At 36.4% G+C, this 27,296-nt stretch overlaps 1 protein-coding gene across 2 annotated transcripts; it reads left to right on the top strand.

The window, feature by feature from the left end:
- Window positions 1–27,281, top strand: LOC113517954 (lysosomal alpha-glucosidase-like). Of its 2 annotated transcripts, none has more exons than XM_052894044.1 (20): window positions 1–651; window positions 1,993–2,160; window positions 3,028–3,094; window positions 4,030–4,246; window positions 5,083–5,300; window positions 6,151–6,305; window positions 8,535–8,709; window positions 9,431–9,521; window positions 10,471–10,639; window positions 11,226–11,295; window positions 12,092–12,224; window positions 13,284–13,393; window positions 13,847–13,963; window positions 14,889–15,079; window positions 16,670–16,803; window positions 17,868–18,019; window positions 19,142–19,284; window positions 20,540–20,747; window positions 21,628–21,778; window positions 22,149–27,281. In XM_052894044.1, exons 1-20 carry the CDS (start codon window positions 254–256, stop codon window positions 22,463–22,465), a joined length of 3,384 nt encoding a protein of 1,127 aa, XP_052750004.1. In that variant the 5' UTR covers window positions 1–253; the 3' UTR covers window positions 22,466–27,281. The 2 variants fall into 2 exon arrangements, with proteins under 2 accessions (XP_052750004.1, XP_052750003.1); XM_052894043.1 differs by having other exon boundaries at window positions 2–651; window positions 19,136–19,284.
- Window positions 27,282–27,296: the final 15 nt, after the last annotated feature.

Here is a 27,296-nt window from a genome sequence, read left to right on the forward strand (position 1 = left end):
TTGTCAGAAAAAAAACAAAACTAAAATTGCCAATTCCAATTTGTCAGTAAATTTTTTATCTTTGTTGTTTTCTTTGTTTCCTAATTCAAACTTCGATTTGAACGTTCTAATTTAAGATTCATTTGAAAGTTCATTGGACAAACACGAAGATGATATCTATTTTCCTCTACAGTACTAGCCCGGTTATTTGAATTCTCTTCTCTAAATGAAGATTTTATTATAACTGAACTTGGAAATATTTTTTGTCTGATAAATGGCAGGCAATATGCCGAAAATACCTTATAAATCTGATAAATCTAGGGACGACGACGAAGATTACGAGATTGTGTCCTTCGAAGATTTCTGTGATAAGTCGCCTAATTGCAAAACAGATTTGTTGACTTTGAATGACAACATAAATTATCGGCTTTGTTATGAAAGTGATAAGACGGCAAAATACCGTGAAAATGAAGGAGAATCATCGAGCAGGGATTTAGAAAGCCATACAGAAACGTCGCTAAGTGGTCCCAAAAATGTTACTTTTAAAAGAAAACTATCAAACTCATTTGCTCCATTTGGGAGATTCAATGGAAAGACCAATCGTGGGCCCCTCTTTAGTGGGGTAATACCAAAGCCTAGGAATGAAGGGGAGTCCAGCTCCAGGGAACATAGGTAAGTTTGTTTTTGTAGGCACCTCTGATTTATTCAAGTAAAACTAATGATGATAATTGCTGATCATACAGTGTTGCTGGCTACATAGTTGTAAACTGTGCTTCTGAATAACTGCTTGTGTCATATTCCTGTCACATGTAAAACTATTTAAGTTAACATATGGCTAAAGTTCCTATACAATACAGTATGATTTATAATTCAATTAATGCATTCATTTTTGATATTAAGAACAGTCTCAAGGTTGAACATTATATTGATACTAATAGTAGCAGGCTACTGTCTGCTTCAACTATAATGCAGGGCACCATATATATATAAATTATATATAATAGCTTAAAAAATCAGATAGTGTCATAGTAATACATATAAACAGATTCATTGGTACATAACATTACATTTTTTTTTTAATTCATCAATGTTATGCATTTTTCACAGTGTATTTTGGTTGGCATCCTTTTAAATCTCATCATTGACATGTCAATGAAGACATTTTTGTAATGTTATTGCAATGCAGTGACACAAATAATTTTCATATAAATTGCTTTATTTATTATCTGTCTCTATCTATGACTATACAATAAAAGTAATAAAACTTTTGATATATATATGTCTTTAATGTTGCATTGTTTATTGACATCCAACACCAAGTATAAAAAGCTATTTTTAAAATAATTATACAATATTCAGTCAGTGCTTTGTGTATACTAGACTAGTGTTTGTATTTTATAAGTATTGTCTGTAGGGGAAAAGGGATTGTTAGTAATGTGGACCAGTCCCATTGCTAGCGATTTACCCTATCAGGTTGAGGTATATTGTTAGCAATGGGGCTGTCAAACTCCATTGCTACCAATCCCTTTCCCCTTAATCCCGTGAATGTCCTATGTCCTAAGGGAGAGCGAGGGATGGGCAGCAGCATCCCTCTTAAAACACCTCTAAAAGCCTGATTGTTAGCAATAGAGTTTGATAGCCCCATTGCTAGCAATATGCCTTATTAGGTCAACCTCCATGTGGTTACCCCTGGAAACCATCATGAACAATTCTTGTTGAATTTGTCACGATGGGCTAACTGACCTACTTCATCCTTACCTATCATTCTCGACTGGTGCCCTGCCAGTGTATACCGATAGCACAGGTGGGGCTACCATTCCATTATCATCCATTAAAAAAAACCTCTAAAAGCCTTCCTGTGTTTGCCAACCTGCCTACCAAGCATGGCAACTACTGCCAAAACACCCCTTATGGGAAAGGCTTATGTTCTGCAGTGGGCAGCTAAGGCTGAAATAATAAAAAAATATGTTTTTACTAGTAAACAAACAACATGGTTGAAATGTATGTTCACAGATATCAGCGGTTTTCCGAGAGCCGCAATATATTCCAGCGTGCGTGGGAACACTTCCCTGGCATGGGGTCAGGTGTGCTGGGTCTCTTGCTGCTGTGTGCTCTGTGCATCGGTGCCTGGTGGGCGGCCTCTGGTGCAATGGGCGGTACCTGGGGAGAGGAGCATTACAGGTATTCATCGTTATTATTACTATACTTAGTACTGATTTCGCAGATAGGTCATGTTATCTCAAATAAATAAGTTAGCATGTCCCAGTTTGATAAGTGACATATACCTGTGTTATTGTTGTATGAAAATAGATAAATGCTCTTTGTTCCCTCCAAAAGATTACATTAGTAAACTTTATACATATTTATTATTATATTAATAAACAATTACAAGATTACACTGAGTAAACAATGATGACCTTATCATTAAAATGAGGCCAAGCAACCTTTGGATGGTGAAGAGTAATTTATTAATTAAAAAAATAAACAGTTTAATCAGAGGCACAATAAAAATTCTATAATTTTAATATATGTTAATGCATGGATTTATTTCAAGGGTTTTACTACACGAGATATTTTGTTCTTAAGAGTGGTACCTTCATGTAAAACGCAAAGCAGTTTCTTTGTTATCGCCGCCGTAAAGTTAAGACCGCTTTGAATGAAGAGTCGATTTGTAATATGATAAAGAGTATCTATGAGTTTCGGAGAATTCTAAATTTGAATTTAATTTCGAAACTTTAGTTATAAATATTATAAACATGTAAATATTTAATATTAAATAACAAATAAGAAGTAATTTTAAATCATATAAAGCAGATGTATAACAAATAGATTAAAAAAAAAACACTTGAATCAAATCCTGTAGTTCTGATGATGAAATTTCTATGTGACTTATCTGAAAGTTATCCTTTCAGATGAAATAAAATCTAACTTCATTATTAAATTCCTTCTGTTTTTGAAATTCGTTGATAATTAGGAAAATTTGAATTGTCATTAAGTAATTAACATATTCAATATTATCAACTCCTACAAGATAACATTGAATTGCAGGAAACTGTGGGAGCGAGCGCATCCTGATAATACAAAGAAGCCGCCAACACCACTTACGTATGAAAAGGTAAAATTGAAGGTTAAACATAAAAAGTCAAATCTCAGTCTGACACTAATGATCGAGTTTCCATTATATGTACCTATGGTAACAAATCCAAAATCCAATATCACTCAAAGTCTTCTGTAGCGCCTCAGCGATGTTTGCCGAAGCTCACACAGATGGTTTTGACGCAGTCGTGCGTAAAAAGACAGCTTTGTTTTTACATAGAATATGCGGGAGTGGCAACAGTGTTCTGAAGATGTTTGTAAATAAATTAGATAGTATCTACTCTCGTGAGAATGCTTGCCGAGAGTACTAGATCATTATTAGCGATCAAGTATTAACATAGTTTTTAAGTATATTTACTAACAAAAATTGATACAAGTTATCTAAAATAAATAAATTAAATAATAATAATAAAAAAATTACATATTCTTTCCAAACTAGAAAATCCGATTCAAAAAACTGTTTTAAATCCAAATTAAAAATAATCTAATATTTTTTGCATAAATGATAGGGAATTGATATTAAAATCAACTACTTCTTGGTTTCATTGTATTTAGCATATAATCAGTATCTATCCTAATTTTGATTTTATACCAAATAAATATTTATATTTCACCAGAGGGAGACTTTGTACAAAAGTCGATTGCTTGGGTACTTCTGTCCCATTCGTGTTTCAATCGTAAAGCAGTTGTGTTTACATGGCTGTGTTTCGGTTTGAAGGGTAAGATATGGCGTGAACTTACTGGGTACGGAGGAATAACACCTAAGTCCTCAGGAATGGCAACGCATGGGGGGGTATCATGGGCGCAACAGTATACTCTGTTATGTCCATGGTACCGCTCATGTCTATAGGCGACGGTTATCACTTACCATCAGGTGAGCGGTCACCTATTGCTTGCCATTCTAAGTTGTATAAAAAAATAGTATTAAATTATTAAATAATATACCTTAAACAGATTCTGCCCGAGCATCGATACCACGACCACAATAATCTAAGCACAAAGAACAAAGGCAACGCCACCGAGTTCACAAGGCGGAGAGACTACAACAAGAAGAGCTACATGGAACGTACCCCGGAAATATTGAAGGAGATGTGTGAGAAGATTGCTGATAACATGCGCTTCGATTGTTTCCCACGGGGCAGTCCCAATGAGAAGGATTGCGTTAATAGAGGTTGGTTTTACGTAATAATACCATAGTCCTCCATAGAAGAAAGATTTTTAAGTGGCGACCGCGTACGGGTAAACGCAGTGTAGGACGACCCCCTCACTAGATGGAGTGACGACCTGAAATACATTGCAGGGAGTCAGTAATTGCAGGTGGCTTAGAACCGTTCTTTATGGCAGTCTATGGGGGAGGCTTATGTCCAGCAGTGGACGGATAATGACTGAAATGATGAATGTAACCTGATGGGTCTTAGTAAATGACAATGGAATGATAACCTCGCCTGCGCTATCGGGATTGGGGCACCAGTGAGTGGTTATAGGTGAGGATGAAACTAGGTCAGTTAGCCCATTGTGACAGATTCATTAATCACGATGGTTTTCGGATGGGGAGTAGTGGACGTCAACCTGACAGGGTTTATTGCTAGCAATGGGGAATAACGTTCCTATTACTAACAATTCCGTTTTCTCCGGAACATGATGGGTACCATGAGTGATACAGTGTATTTTTATCTGAAAGGATATCACTCACAGATTGGTCCCATAGGAATTTTATCAAAATCGATCCAGTGATAGTAGTTTTTAAATCAAAATAACTGGTTTTGTAACCCTAATTATTGCCCCATTGCTAGCAATATACCCTGTCAGGTCGACTTCCTCGTGGTTCCCCCTGGAAACCATCGTGATTGATTTATTGTTAGATTCGTCACGATGGGCTAACTGACCATCTTCATCCTCACCTATCATCCCTCACTGGTGCCTCGCCAGTGTATACCGTTAGCGTAGGTGGGGTAACCATTCTATTATTATCCATTAAAAAAAAACCTTAATTATTTTTATTTATAGGCTGTTGTTGGAATCCCGTGACACTAGAACAGAAAGACGGTATCCCGTACTGCTTCTTCCCGCCGCAGTACGATACTTTCCGTTTCCTCAACATGACCGAGGACAAACATTCCACCACCGTATTCTATGAGAAAGCACGGCCGTCCGGGTATCCGGATGATTTCGAGTTCGCCCGGATCGACATCAAATATTTGTCGGATGAAGTGGTGCAAATTAAGGTAACTTATTGATGTTATGTATTTTACCCTGATATGAGACGAGTTATGAAAGTGCAGGAAACAAGAGATTTATCTAAAGATAGAGGTCTTGAAACTCGGTTCATTTTGCCTACACCGCAAGGGACTTGGCGTGAAGATGGAAAATTATTTTTATCGTCCAATTAACCTATTTTAAGTGTTAGTGTTTTTTTTGTTCATGTTCGCAATTTAACCTGTAGATTTAAAAAAAAAATTTATACCACTGAGGTGGCAAACAAGCATACGGCCCACCTGATGGTAAGTGGTAACCGTCGCCTATAGACATGACCTGCAAAACCAGAGATATTATGCGCGCGTTGCCGACCCTGAAGGAACCTCTTTACTCCATTTTTGAAGAAGCCCATACTGTAGTCAATAGTTTTAACTGATAATTTAAAAAGTTAATCATAGAACACGTTGCATGCACATGATGTATATAAATCTATTTTTTCTCAAACATGCTTGGAAATGTGAGCATTATTTTGACAATCTTCTTCGAGACTAATCGAAGTTGGCTTTAAAACAAAATTGCCGTAGATATTTGGATCATTAATAATCATCCACTTAAACAGATATCTTTGATCGACTTTGCTGTATCGGCGGCGGCCGGCAAAAGTTGTATGAAAATATCCTCATCGTCACCTATCATCCTTCACTGGTGCCCCGCCAGTGTATACCGTTAGCGCAGGCGGGGTTACCATACCATCATCACCCATTAAAAAGAACGTAGTATTTTCTAATGTTCTATCTGATCCCTTATAAATGTGATGTCTTTAATTCATTCCCCCTTTCAAGCTCACACTAATGGAAGCTCCCTTATGTTTCACCACAGATTTACGACGCCGAGCACAATAGATACGAGCCTCCGTATCCTGAGATCGCAATGGTCCCAAAACCATTGACGGACATGAAGCTGAGGGTGAAAATACCAGAGGACGGGTCCGGTATTGGATTTAAAGTAATAAGGGACAGCGACGATGTGGTCATGTAAGTAATCATACATACATACATACATTAACTCATAACTTGAAAGGTTACAACTAGCTCGATGTTGACGGTTTTTCCCGTTACTTACTCCTTACGTTCTGAGGGCCTACCATGAAATGTTTTCCGAAAGTTCGGAGCCGAACGAAACACAAATTTGATGCTAAAATTACATAATACTTACTGTTTAAAAATATTAAAATATTATTCCTTTGGACTTTTATGGTAGTATTTATAACGATCGAAATGTTAAGCTCCATTCACTGGGCCGATTTAAGTATGGACGAAAACACGAAATTGAGTCCGAAACTTCGGAATTTCATTTCATGGTAGCCCCCCTGGTGCTTAACTGGTAATTTAGAACGGCAAATATGCTTATGCGACCCACCTGATTGTAAGTGGTAATCGTCGCCTATAGCCATTTACTTCACATGGGGCATTACAAAAAACACAATACCTCGTAAGGTACCCAAGTTACAAGCTAAGGTAAGGTTTTTAGAATGATTACCCCGCCTGCGCTATCGGTATACACTGGTGAAGTATCAGTGAGTGGTGATAGATGAAGATGATGATGAGTTAGCTTCATCGTAACAAATTAATCTGGGAATAACCACATTTTATTTTTAGGGGTTACCATGTGGAGGTCGCCCCTATATATATAACAGGGTATATTGCTAGTAATAGAGCCGCTAGTCCCCATTACTAGCAATCCCCCCACCCTTCATGTATTACCATTCTGGGGATTGTAGTCTTAAGCTTCTGTGTCCTGTAATTGCAATGCCATGACCTTTGGGGGGGAAGGGGTTATTAGCAATGGAGTTTGACAGCCCTATTGCTAGCAATATGCCCTATTAGGTCGACCTCCACGCGGTTCCCCCTGGAAACCATCGTGATTAATTTATCGTTGAATTCATCACGATGGGCTAACTGACCTTTTCATTTTCACTAATCATCCCTCACTGGTGCCCCGCCAGTGTATACCGATAGCACTGGCTGGGTCACCATTTCATTATCATCCATAAAAAAAATGCCATGACCTACCTTAAAAACTGAATCACAACCGAGTATTACACAGTGGCAGTTTCATGGCAGAAATATGGGTGAGACAGTAGTGTGTAGATAGCTTTTATATATGCAAATAGCAACTCAAAACGACCTTTAGAAGGATAAAAAGGAAGGGAGGGAGACTTTGTACAAAAGTCGTTTGCTTGGGTACCTCTGTCCCATTCGTGTTTCAACCGTAAAGCAGTTGTGTTTGCATGGGCTGTGTTTTGATTTAAAGGGTGGGATATGGCGTGAATTTACAGGGTACAGAGGAATAACATCTGTGTCCTCAGGAATGGCAACGCATGATAGGTTATTATGGGCGAAACAGTATACTATGTTATGTCCATGGTACTGTTATGCTCATGTGTATAGGCGACGGTTACTACTTTCCATCAGGTGGGCCGTCAGCTTGTTTGCCATTCTAAGTTGTATAAAAAAAGAAATAACTTTTTTTCTCGATTTTAATATAAGACAATGAAACAGTATTCTCGCTTATGCTATTATTGGTTTACGATCGCGGGGTATAGGTGACGGATGATGGGTGGGGATGTAGTTCCGTCAATTGATCCATAGTGGCCAATTAATTTTTTTTGGATTTTTAATAATTAGTTCTTCCCTATTGTCACATTCAGAAAAAATTGTTTTAATAAAATTACGTAGGTATAGATAGATAGATAGATAATTTCTAAATTGTAACAAATTGTAACATATATAGATATACATAAAAAGCGAGATAACATAAATTATTTTAAAAAAATACATAAAGCTAAATACAATTTTTCTTTGTGCGTGTGCCATAACAATACAAAATGGTGACAACTCAGTTTATTATTTCGCCCTCAAAAGAGCAAAGCACTAATATTCTGTTGCGGCCAAAGGGAATACTGTAACAATAAAACAATACTACCAGATTATCCATACAGTAAACAGATAGATATACAGTAAACAGACAGATATGATAGTTTATCTAGCAGACAAATGGAACATAGAGGTAACTTGTGGGAATGTTTAACTTTTGCCTCTCAATTAAGAATTTTTGTCAATTAATTTTGAAATTGGACTTAGTGGCGATCAGTCTTATGGGAGGTGGTATATTGTTCCAACATTTTGTGGCTTGATATCGGAAGCTACCATTAAAAGCTGCTGCTTTATGGGATCTCACTCTATTGGGTTTGAATATTGCAGATTTGACACAGAGGACGTGGGCGGGTTGATCTTATCGGATATGATGCTGCAGCTGTCAGCCGTGTTGCCCACCCATCACATATTCGGCCTGGGCGAGAGACGGGCGAGGTTTATGATAGACATGAACTGGCAAACCTTTGCACTCTACAACCGCGACAGGAAACCTATTGAGAATGTAATGTTGAAGTTTTAATACTGGCTGTTGACATTGAGGTTTTTTAGAACAATGTATTATTTTTATGTTTGCTCTATGTCAGATTTTTATAAGACATGTCTCGTATTTTTTTCACTAAACTTATTATTTTATATCACAAATACATATATATTTTATTACTGCATCCTGCTATTTACAACATGTACGTGATATGTTACCTTGCCGTTATCGTTCCCCTGTGGTCCCGGCATAGAATAGGCCACCCCTTCCATTCCCGTGGGTGTCGTAAAAGGCGACTAAGGGAGGGTGAGAGTTGGGCAGCAGCGTCCCTCTTAAAACATCTCTAAAGCCTAACTGTGGTTGCCAATTCGCCTGCCAATAGTAGTAATTACTGGCAAAAACCCCTTAGCTTATGTTATGGCTTATGTTCAGCAGTGGACAGTTAAAAGCTGATATGATTATGACCTTTATCTGGTTTTCTTGTATTTTTTTTTTTTATTTAAAAAAAAAGCATCTATTATTGTCTGTATTTTTTGTATTTATACAATATCTTTGCCTTATGGACAATTATTTATAACAATTATTTATATAGAATTTACTAAACGAGAAAGCAGCTAAAATCAGATTTATAACTCGTAAATTTTTTTTTATTGTAATTAAAGACCTCATAATTTCCTGTAAATTAATCCCGTTACAATGAAAACTGGTATGTTTTATTTTACAAAAGTATATGATGTTACAGGCTAACTTGTATGGCACTCATCCATTCTACATGGGAATAGAACCCGGCGGTAACGCACACGGAGTGTTTCTACTCAACTCGAACGCAATGGGTATGAAATCTCATTTTTAGTCTTATTACTTGACTTACTAAAATGTGTTTTGACAAAACAAATGTAAACAAATGCTGCAGGCATTCGATATATAAAGAAGCTGTATTTATTAGAAAATCACTACACAGTATAAAACAAAGTCGCTGTCGCTGTCTGTCTGTCCCTATGTATGCTTAAATCATTAAAACTACACAACGGATTTTGAAGCGGTTTTTTTTAGTAGATAGAGTGATTCAAGAGGAAGGTTTTTTTTTAAATGGATGATAATGGAATGGTAACCCCTTCCCGCGCTATCGGTATACACCGGCGGGACACCAGTGAAGGATGATAGGTGACGATGAAGTAGGTCAGTTAGCCCATCGTGACGAATTCAACAAGAATTGTTCACGATGGTTTCCAGGGGGTTGTCAAACTCCATTGCTAACAATCTTTTCCCCTCCCCCCAAGAAGATGGTTTATATGTATAATACATGCATAATACAGTAGAGAAACACTGATAATTTCAGAAGTTTCTAATGAACCGGCTGCGCTATTTAGTATCAACATTGCACCTGTGCAAAGCCGGGGCGGGTCGCTAGTCATATTATAAACAGATATAGCTTCAAGAATGTTATGAGCGATGTTATGAGCGATATATATATACTTTTATTACAGCCGCGAGATGTATCTAGAGGGCCTACCATGAAATGTTTTACGAAATTTCGGAGCCAAACGAAACACAAATTTGATGTTAAAATTACATAATACCTGCCGTTTGGAAATATTAAAAATGTTAAAATATTGTTCCTTTGGACTTTTATGATAGGATGTATGACGAACGAAATGTTAAACTCCATTTATTGATCCGTTTTTGGTATAAACAAAAACACGAAATTGAGTCCGAAATTTCGGAATTTCATTTCATGGTAGACCCGCAATATGTAGAAACTTGACGTGAATATACCGGCAGACGTGGTGGTGCAGCCGGCGCCCGCCATCACGTTCCGCGCCACCGGCGGTGTGCTCAACCTGCTGGTGATGGCCGGGCCCACGCCCGCCGCCGTGCTGCAGCAGTACACCGCTATACTAGGCCGCCCCGCGCTGCCGCCCTACTGGGCGCTCGGCTTCCATCTATGCAAGTCAGTATACAACCCAAATACAACTTAGTTTACGTTTTGCTGAAATTTTTTATTTTTTATTTTAATAAGAGGGACACTTTGTATTAAAGTAGTTTGCTTGTGTACCTCTGTCCCATTCGTTTTTCTGCCGCGAAGCAATTGTTTTTGCATAACTATGATTCACTTTAAAGGATGCGATAGGGCAGTGAAATTACAGGGTACAATGGCATAACATTACTTCTCAGAAATGGCAAAGAATGAGGCGTATCATGAGCGACACAGTATAGTCTGTTATGTCCACGGTACTGTTCATATATAATATATAGGCAATGATAACCACTTTCCATTAAGTGGCCAGCTCGTTTCTTATTCGGAATTGCATAAAAAAAGATTGTTGAAAAATACGTAGCTTTTTTCAAATAATTTATTCGAAAAAAATTTAAAAAATCGACAGCTGTCTTTTTTGCCTGTTCTTCTCGTCTGAAATTGGATTCTGAACTGTTATTCAAATTATAAAATTATTATTCAAAATTTTTTACAATTAAATTTACTTGAATAAAAAATAATTTTATTAATTTATTTATTTAACAGCGCAATACTATTTCAGGTTCAACTATTTATCACTGAACGCGACACGTGATGTGTGGAAGAGAAACCGCGACGCGGGCATACCTTTCGTGAGTACAGTAACGTTGTCGAATATTAGCAATTTACTATTATGTAATCACTAACTTTTACCTGAGACTTTGTTTGCGTACTCCAAAAAAAAATTAACTCTAAAAAGTAGTGATTTGCTACTATGGGTCCTACTGATCTGATTTCATTCTCATCTGAAATGAAGCTACCTTACTGAAGCATATATATATATATGTATGTATATATATATATATATATATATATATATATATATATATATATATATATATATATATATATATATATATAATAACACAGGGGCATGGTTAGTATTCCATTTTCATCCTATGAAATAGAATTGCAAACATTTGTAATCACAGTTGTGTTTGCATGGCAGCTTTCATAAATATTTTATATGTTCTTTCCAATATAATTACAAATATTTAAGTACCCAGACCTAAAAAAAAATAATATTTGTGTTCATTCCACTAAGTACAATTTATAAACTACCACACTAAAATTTGATCACAGGGAAACTTTGTGCAAAAGTCGTTTGCTTGGACATCTCTGTCCCATTCGTGTTCCTACTGTGAAGCAGTAGTGTTTGCATTGCTGTTTCGATTTAAAGGATAAGATATAGCAGCGACTTTACAGGATACAGAGAAATAACACCTAAGAACTCAAGAATAGTAACGCAGGGGGGATCATGGGCGAAACAGTATGTTCTGTTATATCCATGATACTGCTCATGTCTATAGGTGACGGTTACCACTTTCCATCAGGTAGACTGTCAGCTTGTTTGCCATTCTAAGTTGTATAAAAAACGCTTCTTGATAGGATGTGCAATGGAACGATATCGACTACATGAAGAACCGTAATGACTTCACATACGACGAGGAGCGGTTCGCGGGCCTGCCGGACTTCGTCGACGAGCTGCATAAGGAGGGGATGCGGTACGTCATGATTATTGGTATGTACACGTAGTACTTTTCAATCGACTTCAATAAAAAGCAACGTCTCAATTCGCTTATTTATTCTTTATTGTACACAAAATATAATGTTAACCACAATTCATTTGAAACATAATGTACAAAGACGAGCTTATCTCTAATAAGAGATTTTTTCCAGCAAAACTTTTTCATGTAAATTGTATGTTATTTTAAAAATAAAAATAGGCAGTCATACGATCTGCATACATTGTATAAACACATAAGATTTATTTATTTATTTTAAAAGGTACATTAACAATGTAAATACAAACAATTATTTTAATTGATATACAGGGCTTGCATCTTGCATTAACACCAATTACAGATGTACACAACATTTTCTTAAGTCATTATGTTTTACACCAATTACAGATGTACACAACATTTTCCTAAGTCATTATGTTTTACACCAATTACAGATGTACACAACCTTTTTTTTTAAGTCATTATGTTTTACACCAATTACAGATGTACACAACATTTGCTTAAGTCATAATGTTTTACACCAATTACAGATGTACACAACATTTTCTTAAGTCATTATGTTTTACACCAATTATAGATGTACACATTTTCTTAAGTGATTAATTATGTTTTACACCAATTACAGATGTACACAACATTTTCTTAAGTCATTATGTTTTTTTTTTAAATTTTTATTTATTTATACTTTTGCACACATTAAAATATGTCTACAGGGCGGACTTAATACCTGATGGTATTCTCTACCAGTCAACCGTTACGCTAAACAGAGAGTAATATTAGAAATTTTGTAAAAAGAGTTTTTTTAATTTTGTGTTACCTCTTGACTTTGTCAGTTGTGAACTGATTTGGAAAATTCTTTTCCTATTTGAATGGATGTACTTACATATTGGTCTCATAGAGATTTTATCAAAATCGCTTTAGTACTTTAGATTTTAGATCAAAATAAATGCTTATGTCACACTTAAAGTTGGTTTTTTGTGGGACACAATGTTTAATTATTTATAATTGTATTCCCGTGCTCTGTTATTATAAAAAAAAAGATTGTTTGTTTTTAGATCCGGGCATCAGTGCGTCTCAGAAACCGGGCACGTACCCGCCGTACGACCGCGGCATCGAGATGGACGTTTTCATAAAAAACAACACCAACCAACCGTTGCTGGGAAAGGTAATAATAATAATATTTCTTATCACAACTTTGATTTTTTTTTATACAACTTAGAATGGCAAACAAGCTGACTGCCCAACTGATGGAAAGTGGTAACCGTCGCCCATAGACATGAGCAGTACCATCTGTATATATTCTGTTATGTCTATGATACTGCTCATGTCTATAGGCGACGGCTACCACTTTCCATCAGGTGGGCCGTCAGCTTGTTTGCTATTCTAAGTTGTATAAAAAAAGAAAAACCTTGCATTTTTGTTGTGTTTTGTTAAGAGAGGGACTGGCTGAAAACCAGCACTGTACAGCTGTACACATTGCACTGGGACACTCACAGTATCAGCTGAGCCGGTTCCTTTTGCCTAGTATGGGACACTTCTTGTATATGTATTTTCTGTATTTTATATTGTGATTGTGTGTTTACTGGCAATAAATGTTTTCTATTCTGTTCTGTTCTAGGTATGGAATGAGGGTTTGACCGTGTACCCGGATTTTACCCATCCGAACGCGACCGCTTATTGGGTGGAAATGTTGACGGCGTATTATAAGAAAGTGAAATACGATGGTGTTTGGATTGTAAGTACATACATTTATAGTTAACTAGCAATCTGCCCCGGCTTCACACGGGTATATAGATAGAAAGATAAATTCGTATTTTTTATTAGATTTAATAGACAAATTTTTTATACCTTGGGTTACTGTCTGTTTTTTAAATGGATCTCTATTTTTTTTTTTTTAATAATATCTAACTTACGTAACTCATTAGTAATTTTAAATTGGTTCAGTACTCTTTTGGGATTTATCCACTACAAATAAATAAACGTATAAAAAAAAACTTTTTATAATATTTCTGTTATTATATTATTTTTTATTATTTTATCAGTCGTTAATTGTCTGCTGCTCAACATAGGCCTTGTTTTACCAATAGTTGTCACGCTTGGCATGCGAATTGGCACTAGCACTTAGGCTTTCGTGATGTTTTAAAAGGGACGCTGCTGCCGATCCCTCGACTATTAAGTTCCCCTTATTCACCTGTTACAACACCCACAGGAAAGGAAGGGGTGGCCCATTCTATGCCGGGACCACACGGAGTATTAGTGTAGATGTCTGTAATGTTAGGAGTACTTTTTTTTTATACAATTTAGAATGGCAAACAAGCTGACGGCCCACCTGATGGAAAGTGGTAACCGTCGCCTATAGACATGAGCAGTACCATGGACATAGCAGAGTATACTCTTTCGCCCATGATACCCCCCATGCATTGCCATTCCTGAGGACTCGGACGTTATTCCTCTGTACCCATTAAATTCACGCCATATCCCACCCTTCAAACCGAAACACAGCCATGCAAACACAACTGCTTCACGGTTGAAACACGAATGGGACAGCGGTACCCAATCAATCGAAAGCAATCGACTTTTGTACAAAGTCTCTCATTGTAAAATTAATAGTTAATATTCTATTCCATTCTATTCTCTTCTAAAGCCATTTCCCTATGCAGGATATGAATGAGCCGTCTAACTTCGTGGACGGTACAGCAGTGGGCCACTGTGGACCAGAAGTCCTGCCGTACCGGCCCCACATGGACCCGCTCGCCACACACACGCTGTGCGCGGACGCGAAGCACCACGGCGGACTTCACAAGGACTTGCACAACATATACGGACTACTCGAGGCTCGGGCCACAAACTAGTAAGATTTCTATATTTTTAGCAACTTCACCATATTTAAACAAGTATTAAATGGATTTATCGATAGAATCGATAGAATTAACAATTACTTAGTTATAAAGCTTTTTTTTTTTTTTAATTTTTTTAATGGATGATAATGGAATGGTAACCCCACCCGCGCTATCGGTATACACCGGCGGGACACCAGTGAAGGATGATAGGTGAGGATGAAGTAGGTCAGTTAGCCCATCGTGACAAATTCAACAAGAATTGTTCACGATGGTTTCCAGGGGGAACCACGTGGAGGTTGACCTAATAAGGCATATTGCTAGCAATGGGGCTGTCAAACTCCATTACTAACAATCCCTTTCCCCCCTATAAAGCTTATTATAGTCAATGTAATGTGAATTGTATTACTGTGCCTAAATAAATAAATCTTTTCCGTTAGCTTTCTGGAATGGAAGAGAATAAAAATAAAAGTATACTTTTAACTAACTTAAACTCTGCTTTGCCTCCATGATGGTATGAAAATGGTCGATGTATCAAATTACATTTAAATCTATACAATCAAATATTACTAACAGACATTTATTTATTTATTCTTTATTTGACCACGTTATAATAATAATAATAATAATAGTAAAATTAAAAAAAAAAATATTTACAAAATATTGGTGATTGCCAGTAGCAGATCTTAAGTTATTGTTAAGTAATTGTTCAGCAATATTTACCATTTCGGTGTGTAAATGTTTTTTTTTTTATAATATCCAAAATAAGTCAAATTAACATCAACAAAACCAATTACTTCAAATTACAATCACTAATAAGCTTTTACAATGTCAAGTATCACAAATTACATCTATTCAAAAAGTCTTTCACAGAATAGAAACAACCATCAATTAAGTAGTCAAACAATCTTCTCCTAAACTGTGTGTTGGTCAAATTTTTTACATTATAAGACAATTTATTATATATTTTAATAGCCATGCAATAAAATGTATGGTACAAGGCGCACTTAATGCTATATAGTAATCTCTCTCAGTTAACCAATTAAATAAAACCAATTATATATCTACAAATTTCATAGTGATCAGTTCTCTCATTATCGTTCCACCATCCAACTCTCTGTCTCTTTGATTTGATTTATTTATTTTCTTATAAATTACTCACCACACTTACAGTCACCCAAAATTTGTAGTGAGCCATAGATTTATTTTACAAACTTAAAAATTTTAAACAACATTTAAAAAATATATCTATTTTGTCATTAAATATATCAATGAATATATTATGAAATAAATGGCTACTGAGCAATCAGAGAATTGAGCAGAGAAACAGCCTGATAAGTGGGAGCAAACTGAGCAGTACAGGTGCGAACTGCCGGTGCCGATAGTAATCGAGAAAAACGCAATCGTATACAGCGTTGGGGTGCGTACAAAGAACAACGGCTGAGAGTTGCACGATTGTCACAATCTCCATTTCCCCCTTTCCAAATTCTAGAGCCTATTCTTTCTTCTAACCTTTCCAATTTCTAGTGCCTCTTCTTTCTTCTCATTTATATGTACTCTTCTTTATTTATTTTTTTATCATAAAACAATATGTCCCGTTGCAGCGCCCTGAGCGAGATCCGCGGCAAGCGTCCCTTCATAATCTCGCGGTCGTCGTTCGCGGGGCTCGGCCGCCTCGCCGGCCACTGGAGCGGCGACATCAGCAGCGCCTGGCACGACATGCGCATGACCGTGCCCGGTACGTAGCGCAACACACCCTGCAAGCATAAACTAAAATATCATGGATATGCGTGTTACTCTTATCACGGGAGGCATCTTAAACAGGAAATTCAAATAAAAATAACACATGCTATACATACACGCTCCGCCGCGCGAAACAAGCTAGTCAATACTCGAGCAAAAAACTACTATGGCGAGCGAACGAGCGCCTACCTCATACCGCGATTAGTAAATTCTCTACCTACCGACTTGCGAAACAATATCACTGTTTAAAACATAAAGTTTAAACAAAACCTTGTTTACTGTCCAACCTTGCTAAGACAGCAGAATTTTAATGTAAATATTGACATTTGAGAACGAAATGTAAAGTATCACACACAAGTCCAAGAGGGATAAGTGGTACTAAAAAATCCAGTTTTTTTTTTAATGTATTTATGCATGTTAATTAAATAAAAAAAAAAAAAACGTAAAAATTACAGAGCCGATTTGAATGAAATTAAGTACACGGATAGGTTATATCCTAACTTTGCCTATAGGATATTTTATGTAATTTATGCGGTTAAAGCAGTGGGATACGACTAGTTAAAACCATATAGTTGGTAATGTAAAATAGAAGAAACATAATAGTGGGAGTTAGATAGGTATAGGCAAACAGGAAATTTCACGTGTATCATATAAGCTCGAAAAGGATGTGGCGGAAACAAAAGTTTTTGTGAAAGAAAAAAATAAGGTATGTTGCTAGTAATAAAGCTATAATAATCCCCAATATTAACAACCCAAAACGAAATGGGGTAGAAGTCCCCCACACAAGTTGTAATTTTTTTTTAATGGATGATAATGCAATGGTAACGCCGCCTGCGCTATCGGTATACACTGACGGGGCACCAGTGAGAGATGATAGATGAGCATGAAAGCAGGTCTGTTAGCCCATCGTGATGAATGTAACAAGTATTAGTCTCAATGGTTTCCAGGGGGACCCGCGTGGAGGTCGACCTCACACGGCTTGCTAGCAATGAGGCCACCTGTCCCTATTACTAATAATCTCCCCCCACCCGAGTAGTAATTATAGAGCTGTACTTACAGAGCTGCTGAACTTCGCCATATTCGGTGTACCGCTAATGGGCGCGGACATCTGCGGCTTCACGGGCGACGCCACCCCCGAGCTGTGCCGCCGCTGGATGCAGCTCGGCGCCTTCTACCCCTTCTCCAGGAATCACAATTCGGACACCTCCAAGGTATCCTTGTTATTCTCATTTTATACTGACTTGGCCCGAGCAAATTGGAGCCAGTTATGAAAAAAATTAAATTTTATTACCCAGATGACCATAACAGATGCCTGTCCCATTCATGTTTCTCCCGTGAAACAGTTGTATTTGCATGGCTGTGTTTCGGTTTGAAGGGTGGGATATGGCAGTGAACTTACAGGGTACAGAGGTATAACACCCTAGTTCTCAACGATTGCAACACATGGGGGGTATCATGGGCGAAACGTTATACTTTGTTATGTCCATGGTACTGCTCATGTCTATAGGCGACGGTTACCACTTTCCATCAGGTGGACCGTCAGCTTGTTTGCCATTCTAAGTTGTATATATAAAAAGACTTATTTCAATTGTGATACTTTGATTACTTTTACTTAAACTTTTGTTACTTTGATTTAAAAACTAAACATTTCTATGGGACCATTTTGTAAGTGTATCTTTTCTGAATAAATTTTTTTTTTTTTAAATTGGTTTATAAGTTAACGAAAGATATGAGGTAACAAATATAAAAAAAAAAAAAAAAAACTACAATCGAATTGAAAACTTTTTTTTTTTAAATTCGGTTGAAAATAGAAAATAGTTACAGTACCCAAATGACAAATTTATTTATTTATTTAAAGGAACATCAACAGCATATTGCCTTATAACACAAATAACAATAATTAAGTGCGGAAAAAGGAGTTCAATTTTCATTTTGCTTCATTACTGAAGTGTGTAGGAAAAGATCGATGAATGTGGAAGGAGCGAATGAGGTTTGTTTGAATCGAAGCATTTGGCGTTCCACTGTTTCTACCTACCGTAATGGGAGACAGGCGTGACAGATATCCCGTCCGAGATGTGGTGAGTGCGATAACGAACCCATGTCTCCGACATATGGCACCTCGAAGGTATATCGTCTGGTTTTTGGTGGGTACACTCCCATCTTACGGGGGGATTCCCACAGTATCCATTCACCCCCCACAAGGTGTATGGGTCTGCGTAAAGTATTTTCCAGACGATAAAAAAAAGGCGTGACAGATATGTATGTATGTATGTATGTATGTATGTATGTATGTACTGAGGTGTGTTAATCCGGCGGCGTGGCGGCAGCCGCAGGACCCGGCCAGCATGGGCGCGGCGGTGGTGCGCGCGAGCCGGCGGGCGCTGCGGCTGCGCTACCGGCTGCTGCCGCTCTACTACACGCTCTTCTGGCGAGCGCACGTCTTCGGCGGCAGTGTCGTGCGACCGCTTTTCTTTGAGTGAGTTGTCGCGTTGTCACAAATAAAAATATTATTTTCTCAAACGTGCTTCGAAATGTGAGCATTATTTTGACAATCTTCTTCGAGATAATTCAAACTTGCCGTACTGGCCAGATACATGCGGGAGCGGCCGGCAAAAGTTGTATCAAAATCCATATTTGTCGTGTTTTGCGGCCAGATAAGTTACTATGTAAACTCATATCTGGCTTGTAATTTAAAAATGGAATGACCTTTTTCTTCGAAACACGGCTACCAAGGAGGTAACTAATAAAAGGTTTTATTTAAATTTCGAACTGGCTTGCAAATAGAAAGCTGTTTATTGAAAAAAAAAAACAAATGAACATTATGGCGCGTGAAAAATTATTATTACTCGTTATTCGTCATTGAACTTAAAAAGTAAAATTGTATTTTTGATTTCCGCGCATTTTTGAGAAAAGTACTATACAAGCCTTGGCCACAACTAGGCATTGATGGACTCACGTATGTGTGCCTCGGCTACGCCTCGGCCCACAATTTGTACGTTCGTCCATCAGTGCCTCAGTTGCTGGCCGATGCAGTAATATACTATACAAGACTTGGCCACAACTAGGCATTGATGGACTCACCTATATATGCCACGGCTACGCCTCGGCCCACATTTGCACGTTTGTCCATTAATGCCTCAGTTGCTAGCTGTTGCAGTAATGTACTATAGTTTCAAAGACGATACAATTAAATGGTACTAGGGCGTAACACATTAGATCTCAGTAATGGTAACGCCTTATTAAATTTTTACTGTATATTCTATGATGTTTACGGTACTGTTAATGTCTATAGGCGACGCGTGGTAGCCCACTTTCTATCAAATGGGCCATCAGCTTAGTTGCCATTCCATTCTATAAGAAAATATTTAGTTTCTATTAAGTTTATTTTTTTTTTGTGAATGGGTGTTACTTGTGGTGATTAGTTTGTTTAATATAACTGCAATTAATTACCAAATTATTTATTTTAAAACGTATGCTTTGAAAACTAATTTTATTTGAAAGAAACAACAGCTGTGTTTCTTGCTCGTTCTTCTCAGCTGAAATTGCATTCTAAATTGTATGGTAGAATCATAAAAAATGACTATTCAAAAATGTTTAAAATTAAGTTTATTCAAATAAAAATTCTGTTTTATTGATTTAATCCTTTCATAATGTCATATTATAATACATATATAATGTTTTCGATTAAGTTTTCTTTAAATGATTTATATTTACTCATTATATGTCCATAGGTGGTCAGATAACGAGGCGGTGTACGATATAGACGACCAGTTTATGGTGGGTCCGTACGTGATGGTGACACCCATCCTGACAGAGGGCGCCACCTACGCCACCCCGTACTTCCCAGGTTCCCAGCTCTGGTACAACATCGTTGATGGCGCCTTCCTCGCCAAGAACACCACTCGGAACGTTACTGAAGACCAGACTGTGGCTGTCAAGGTAATTTTTTTTTATTTTATTGGCACATAAAACAGATCACAACCATAGAAAACTTAAATAATAGTTACATTTGTGATTTGGCTAGGTTATAATCCAATTACATGATGTGCACAGCTTGAGTAATTCATTAAAAGCAAACACATAAAATAAAAAGAAATACTTAAAATGTTATATAAATATATAAAAGATAAAACTATATGAAAAAAAATATTTTCAATCTGTATTATAACAAACATTTCTTTTGTCATGGGATAAAAATGGTTTGGTAACGCTGTCAGTAATATGTTGTCGGTATCCGTGGGTAGTGACTGATAATAGATGAAAATGAAGTCAGGATGATTGGCCCATCGTGACCCAGGCATGCACGAGACGAGTCATGAAAGTAGATAACTTGGCGTAAAGTTAAGTAGATGAAAGAAGTATTGTAAAAAGTATTTTTAATCAACTTCAAAAGTGGAATATTTAATACAACTGTATCTTCTATCGTTTTTTAGGCATATTATATACTGATTTTCATGATTTATTTTTCTTTTATACAACTTAGAATGGTAAACAAGCTGACGGCCCACCTGATGGAAAGTGGTAACCGTCGCGTATAGACATGAGCAGTAGCATGGACATAACAGAGTATACTGTTTCGCTGATGATACCCCCCATGTGTTGCCATTCCTGAGGACTCAGGTATTATTCCTCTGTACCCTGTAAATTCACGCTATTTCCTAAAGAGAATAGGCCCCGTGTTAGTCTCGTTCTAATTTTTTTGCAATTTTACTTGTGAAAAATATCAAATAACATTCAATACATTGTAACTATGGCTGATTGAGTTCTGCAAATTAAATAATTATATTTGTGAATTTATTTATATGTATAACGTGTACAGGGTGGAGCGATACTGCCGCTACAAGAGCCCCCTGTACACGGGCCCGTCAGTACGTCGAACACGCGCAGCTCTCCCATGCAGCTAATCGTGATACCGAGCGATATGAACAAGGCCTTCGGGGAATTATACTGGGACGACGGCGATAGCCCCAGTAAGTATAATAATAAGTTCGACAAAACAATAAAAATAAAAATAGATTTTTTTATGCAACTTAGAATGGCAAACGAGCTAACGACCCACCTGATGGAAAGTGGTAATCGACGCCTATAGACATTAGTAGTGTCATGGACATAACAGAGTATAGTGTTTCGCCCATGATACCCCCCATGCGTTGCCATTCCCGAGGACTCAGGTGCTATTCCTCTGGCCTCTGTAAATTAACACCCTTTAAACCGAAACATAACCATGCAAACACAACTGTTTCACTGTAGAAACACGAATGGGACAGAGGTACCCAAGCAAACGACTTTTGTACATTTTATAGATTCCAAATTTTTTAATCATTAACATTATTTCAACAGATACATATGATGAAAAGAAATACAGTCATATCGAGTTCTACTTGAATCGCACGAACCTCACCAGTGTAGTCAAATGGTGGGGGTACGGGGTACCGCCCATTAATAATATCACAGTCTTCGCTCAGCCCGCGGTCACCGGCGTCACATACAACGATTACCCCTGCGAGAAGCCGCGCTGTCAGTACGCGTACATACCGAAAACGAAGGTACTACACATTTATAACATCAACGTGTCTATGGATAAAGCTATTAATATACAATGGTCTTACAAACAGAACAAACGCGTCGCTGGTACCTTCACACGGTTGTCTGGGTAGGTTTGTGTTAAATGTAGTGGTAACTTAAGGTAATACGCATACATACCGAAAACAAAGGTATTGTACATGTGTTTTAGACAAAACCATTATTTTACAATGGTTTTTTAAACATAAAATTTCTGGTTGGTACCTATACTCGGTTATCTGAGTAAAATTGTGTAAAATATAGGCAAGGTCAGTGTCTAGACACTTCACATCTCTTTTATGACTTATATAGAGTTGTGTAATTTATTATCCCATTTGTACTATCGAAGTACAGTGGTAGACACATTTTATTGCAAAAAGAGGTCCCGAGTTCGATACTCAGCTGGATCAATGTAGGAAACGATTTTATATTAACTAGTACCCCCAAATGTTCGATAATTAGTTATTCATAACACGGGGTAATCTTAGTTTGAGATTCCCACAACTGATGGTATTATGCGGCACTCATTTCTATTTACAAATAAATAAATTACGAAATATTACATCAATAGAATATTATATTAATAAATACCTGTGTCCTAAAAGAGAAAGCAGTGCAGTATAAGTACCCAAAATAAAATTATCCCAAAATATACCCAAAATTAAAGAACGTAGTTTGCACACAGATTACGAACGACATTTTTTTTACTTCATTAATGAAGAGTACCCCAGTGGTACGCATTAATAAAGAGTACCCCAGAGGTATGCATTAATGAAGAGTACCCCAGAGGTACGCATTAATGAAGAGTACCCCAGAGGTACGTGATATATCGCATAGTGGAATGATACTGTAGGCAATGTTTTACATGAGTATTATAACTATAATTACACTATGGCCATATTGTTATTGTAATAAGAGAATTTATTTTATATTAACATATGCGTTACGTGTTGTAGTTTTCTTAGTAAGTATTAAGACCGTATCTATAGCACCATGAATGTATTTTTCTCAGCTTGATTTATTAATTTCCTTTGATAAGAATTAACAAAGTCTTCGCATAGAACTGAGGGCCTACCATGAAGTGTTTTCCGAAATTTCAGAGCCAAATGAAACACAAATTTGATGTTAAAATTACATAATACATGTCGTTTGGAAATATTAAAAATGTTAAAATATTGTTCCTTTGGACTTTTATGATAGGATGTATGACGAACGAAATGTTAAATTCCATTTATTGATCTGATTTTGGTATAAACAAAAACACGAAATTGAGTCCAAATTTCGGAATTTCATTTCATGGTAGACCCGCTGTTTATTGTGTTCGTGTAATATTTTGAATGGCAGTTGTATCGATGGAGGATTTTGGAATTTTACTTAAAATAAAATAAAAATAAAATAAAACATTGGTAAAGTGTAACGTCTCCATTTCTCCATTATTGTAGTTATTAAACGAGAAAGTTTAATATAGTGAACGAAATGTGAGAGTAAATGTTTGCCAATTAAATCGCTTGGGATATTTTTATCGTTTGAATTTTGGATCTAATCTAGTCATAAGGTTTTTTTTTATAATTAGTAGTTTTGCGTGACCGAATTATTTACTACATTTTGTAGCATTTTAATGTGGAATTTATTTTAAATTAACGAAAGTAATATTTATTATAAATATATAAAAGTTTTTTTTTTTTTTTAATAAATGAAAATGTATTGGTAATTCCGCCTGTGTTATGAATTAATGTTAGCGGGATTCCAGTGAGGGATCAGAGTCAGGTCTTTATCCCATGATGACAAATTCACCATTAGTTGACTAAAATAGTTACCAGATAGTATCACGTGGAGATTATTAACAACCCCCCTTTAGTCCATATAATTAAATGGGTCCATGATATTGGTAAATGAAAATGTAGAGTGATTTCTTCCCTTGGCCATACCAGATAAAGTAATTACAGGGATTTAAATGGCTCCAAATAAGTTTTTTTTTTTATACAACTTAGAATGGGAAACAAGCTGACGGCCCACCTGATGGAAAGTGGTAATTGTCGCCTATCAGCAGTACCATGGACATAACAGAGTACACTGTTTCGCCCATGATACCCCCCATCCAAGTTCTTATTTTTATCTTTGGGGGAACCTTGTGGGGGTAATAATCATCTGTAAAGAGTTTAACCATAATTAATTTTTTATATACTTTTTTTTTATAGAACTCTGAATACCAAAAAATTTATGTCCAATAATATCTCATTTTGTTTTTTAATTACCCTTTAAAATGGTACAATATCAGTAATTATAAGTAGTACAAAATTTAATACAGTAATGTATATTAAATTAAAAAAAAAATATGGTAATAATTATGGCCTCTTATGATTATAGGGATTCTGTTTCCTTTAAGTCCGCCTCATCTCTCTACGCTTTGTAACTTCGATGAAAAAATAAATCTTATTTCATTTATTTTAAAGCCCAATTTTAAACATGGTCGAAATTTCTCCAAACCAGTCTGTATGGAAACTAACCCCCTTATTCATAAAAAAATAAAATCTCTTACAAACCTATTTTGACTATTACAGTGCTTTATCAATTTTTTTTTTTCAAATTGAGAAGTTATCGCAAAAGAAGGAGAGAAAACAGTTCAATAGCTAAACTAGGTTTATGAGAAATTTGACTTATTTATGAATAAGGGGTAAATGTTTAATATTTTTGTAAACCTGTAATGTTTCATGAATTATAATAGGATTGTTTTTAAAGGGTTAAAATAGAATGGTCACTCCGCCTGCGCTATCGATATACGCTAGTGGATCGTAATACGATTTGCTCTGCATAATCTGCCAAATTAAATATGCGTCGCGCACGACGGCATTATATTATCGGACTAGTACATTTATATTGGCGGGTTATACGAAACAAGTCCTATTGCGATTTTTATGATTTATGGCAACACTGATACTAGTCAGGCATTATGCAACATTTATTAATGAATTAGGCAACATTATGCAGTGGTGTCTTTGGTAATATAAATTGTTAAATACCTATAAATGTGTTTTCTCAAACGTGCTTGGAAATGTGAGCATTATTTTAACAGTCTTCTTCGAGATAAATTGAAATTGCCGTACTGGCCAGATATATGCGGGCAGCGGCCGGCAAAAGTTGTATGAAAATCCCTTATCTGTCGTGTTTTGCGGCCAGATAAATTACTATGTAAACTTATATCTATCCTGTAATGTAAAAATGGAATGACCTTTTACTTTGAAACATGGCCACCAAGGAGGTAACTAATAAAAGGTTTTATTTAAATTTTGAACTGGCTTGCAAATAGAATGCTATTTATTGAAAAAAAAAAAACAAAGGAACATTATGGCGCTTGAAAAATTATTATTGTTCGTTATTCGTCATTGAACTTAAAAAGTAAAATTGTGTTTTTGATTTCCGCGCATTGTTTGAAAAAAGTACTATACAAGCCTTGGCCACAACTAGGCATTGATGAACTCACGTATGTGTACCTCGGCTACGCCTCGGCCCACATTTGCACGTCCGTCCATCAATGCCTCAGTTGCTGGCCGCTGCAGTAATGTACTATTATTATCGCACAGAAATGTAAATATATAACTTAGTTAAGTGTGCAGTTGTAATGTTTAAAATTAATATAATCACCATGTCTTTATGTCATGATAGGTACAATTTGTAATGTAATTTTTTTATTGACCTATATCTTCAGTTACTTGACTTTAATACTGTACGGAATTATTTTTTTGGAGGATCCATTTATAATAATAATATTTTTATTTATTCATACAACATAAGGTCCACTTTGTCAGTTATAATTTACATAACCTACGAGTATGTTAGTAAATGAGCGATCAAGACACTCTTACATTGATAACTTGTCCCACCCAATATTTTTTTTATTAATCAAGTGAATTTATAAATCAAGCGAATCATTGAATATGTAAATAGTTTTTAATCAAAGGATATTATTATTGTTGTTAATTAATTAAAAAGTATATTCTGTTTCAATAGGATTTGGTAAGCAATTACTGTTGAAATTAGTAACAAATTGAAATTCATGCTCATACGCTTGAACTATAGTCACGTACAGTGCGGTTTCAATGGAAATTTTCTCCCCCGAACGTTTGGGCTGTGGAATGAGCTCCTTGCCGACGTTTTCTCTAGAGAATACAGTATAGAGTTGTTCAAAAAGGATATATTAAGAATTCTTCAGGGTGGGCAACGCGCACGTGACACCCCTAGTGTTGCAAGCGTCCATTGGCTACAGTGACCATTTACTATCAGACGGGCTGTATTCTTCTTTGCCACTTTCATGGTATAAAAAAAATAATACATTTGTTATTTGTACTACTGTTGGTCTTTTTTTTTTTTGATGGGTGAAAATGGTATGGTAACCCCTTCTGCGCTAACGGATACGCTGGCGGAGCACCAGTGAAGGGTGATAGATGAGAATGAAAACTGGCCAGTTAGCCCATCATGATGAATTCATCGGGAATTAACAATGATAGTTTCCAGGGAGAACCGCGAGGAGGTCGACCTGGTTAGGTATATTGCTAACAATGGGATTCTTAGTCTCCATTACTAACAATCCCTTTCCCCCCATACTACTGTTGGTCATCAGTAGACTGTTTATGTTAAACTGTTTAAGTTCTATTGAAATAGATTGTACTAAATAAATTGACATTACTACGAACATATCTTCACTTGCACAATAATTTGTTTTTAATAATTGTTCATTGTGGTAATTGAATTAACCGATTACGTTGTTGGTGACGATGCACAAAATTGTTATTGTGATATATTTATGATATATTTTCCCTATCGACGGATGCCAAAGTATTGTGATTATGTTTTATTATAATAACTGTTTTTTGTAGATGTAAGAGTGCACTTCAATAAAGACGATAAAGCACATTGATTAGTACTTAT

Source organism: Galleria mellonella, unplaced genomic scaffold, assembly GCF_026898425.1.
Source record: "Galleria mellonella isolate WM207_F2 unplaced genomic scaffold, CSIRO_AGI_GalMel_v1 utg19, whole genome shotgun sequence".
Classification (NCBI taxonomy): Eukaryota; Metazoa; Arthropoda; class Insecta; order Lepidoptera; family Pyralidae; genus Galleria; species Galleria mellonella.